Source organism: Morus notabilis, unplaced genomic scaffold, assembly GCF_000414095.1.
Source record: "Morus notabilis unplaced genomic scaffold, ASM41409v2 C11462963, whole genome shotgun sequence".
Classification (NCBI taxonomy): domain Eukaryota; kingdom Viridiplantae; phylum Streptophyta; class Magnoliopsida; order Rosales; family Moraceae; genus Morus; species Morus notabilis.
Genome location: NW_010387522.1, coordinates 183 through 2,380, shown reverse-complemented (window position 1 = coordinate 2,380; position 2,198 = coordinate 183). Strand labels below are relative to the sequence as shown.

The window sequence follows — 2,198 nt, the reverse complement described above, 5'->3', positions numbered from 1 at the left end:
TAAGTAATCTCCTGCTTCGCCTTCTTGTAGACCAGCTCCATCAACGGCAGGATGAAGCCGTAGAGCACCGCTGCCCCCAAAGTCATGAGGAACCCTACCAAGTACTCCTTGCTGTTCTCCCCCTTAGGCCGGTCGCCGCTCGTGTGGAACGCCAAGACGGCGCCTCCGATAGTAAGCAAAATGACGGCGATCACGGAATGCGATGTTAACTTCTGCTTGACGAGGAGGTAGGCGAAGGCGGCGGTGAAGACGAGCTGGGAGGCGATGATGAGAGAGGAGGTGGAGACGGGGAGGCGTGCGACGCCGTAGGCGTAGATGCAGTCATTTAAGCCGGTGAGGAGGCCAACAGCGGCGGAGGCGAGGAAAAGGAAGGGTTTTATTTTGAAGAGTTTTGCAGCTGGGTCATGGCGGCGGCTGCGGTGGAAGTGCTGCTGCTGTCAGTGTTATTGCTGTTGCTTTGTTCTTCTTGCATTTCTGTGCCTAACATGGAATAGTGGGGTTGATTCATTTTATTTTATTATAGGAGACAGATAATTAAGACTCAAGAAAGTGACATCTCCTTATCGGAAAATGATCTGGTTTTTCGCGTTTGCTTTTTGGCGTGAGATATTAATAAGGGAATAATAGTTATAAATGGAGTACTAGATAGGTATTAAATTATTAGATGCTTCTCTTCTCAAAGTCACTCTCATTCTATATACAAATATAGTAACACAGTTCGTCTGTCCTAATTGCCTGTCCATCCAGTGTTAATTCTAAGAAAAGCTTTTGACAAACGTAACTAAACGGATGGTTAAAGGCAAAAGTTATGGAAAAAGAAAAAAAGAGAGAAAAAAAAAAAAGCAAAAGGTGCTCTGATAACACTGTTTCTCCCGGGTAATTAAGTGAACAAAGCAAGAGTAGAGAGAACGGTCAGATTTGATTGCCGGTGCCTGGAGCGAAATTAGTCAAATACATTTTCTTGAACTGAATAAGAATAAAGAAATTACTTCTACATCTGAATAATTCTATTCTTTGCTTCTCTGCAATCTGAGTTGGACAAATACTATATACTGATCAGACGTAGCTACTAAACCACTCATCGTCAACGAAGCCACTTTAACCTCTGTATCGGACCAAGGATATATAGAGCTGATCTTCTTCTTTTTTAATTTTAATATGTCAGAGCTTCTTTTTTATTTTTTATTTTTTTTTATTTCATAGCTTTTTAATTATTGTTATGCTTTAATTAATATGTCAAAGCTATTTAATTATTCAGCATATCAGCTTTGTTAAACCGTATGTGGCTCTTGCCCATCATTCTAGCTTCGATGCCACCGTTGATAATGGACTTGTCAGAATATCACGTGCTATCATAGATAGTGTTGGAAAATAATCTGTCTTGCTCTTCCATCACTGTAAGATGTCTAATTTGTCATCATCAATTACAAAATTTGATTCAAAATATTTGACTAATTCTGAAGACGCTCCATGTATTGATGACAATCCTGATGCTTTCTCCTTCCTCTTCAAAAAACTCCACGATGAACTTTAGGCCATGAATTGCTCATTGACGTCGAAGTTGCCTGTTCTTGTTGTCCTGTTTCGTATTTTTTTTCATACAATGCAAATAAGTGTTCTAACATTTTCCTAGCATCGTCAATGGTTAGTTCCATATCAATATATAAATTATCTGTTGTAGCAGACATCAAACATTCAGTCCCATCTAATCCACATCTAGGATCTAAAATTATTACTAATGCATATAAAATAGGACAAATGGCCCAATAACTTTTAAATTTAGCTTCCATTTCATAACCTATGGGTGCAAAAAGATCAGTATCCCTGTAATAAGCAAATGTTTCTGAAATATTAAATAATTGATGCAAAGCTAGATGCGCAGTAGGATAATACACACTAGAAAGTAATTCGGTAGCGTTGTAGAATACTTGTAAAAATTTTAAAAAGTACTCACCAATTTTCTGATATGCATCATAAATAAAATACTCACCATGCTTACTCTTCACGTACGTAGTGATGATTTGTTGATACGGAATTGCAGTTTTCAACATTAAGTAGGTGGAGTTCCACCTATGTCTCACATCTGTTAGAAACTTTCTTGGCCGCATCTGGCTATTCTATTGTCAAAATTCTTGGAGCCGAGTTTCAGAACTAGATATGAAAGATAACGCTTTTCTAATTTTTTTTAGATGATGGGA

General features: G+C 38.4%; 1 protein-coding gene across 1 annotated transcript; it reads right to left on the bottom strand.

Annotated features, from left to right (window-relative positions):
- Positions 1-32: 32 nt before the first annotated feature.
- On the bottom strand, positions 33-434 carry LOC112095285 (purine permease 1-like; the record flags this gene model as incomplete). Its single annotated transcript, XM_024176974.1, has 1 exon — positions 33-434. A coding segment is annotated over one exon (402 nt), but the record flags the coding sequence as incomplete, so codon positions are not given.
- Positions 435-2,198: the final 1,764 nt, after the last annotated feature.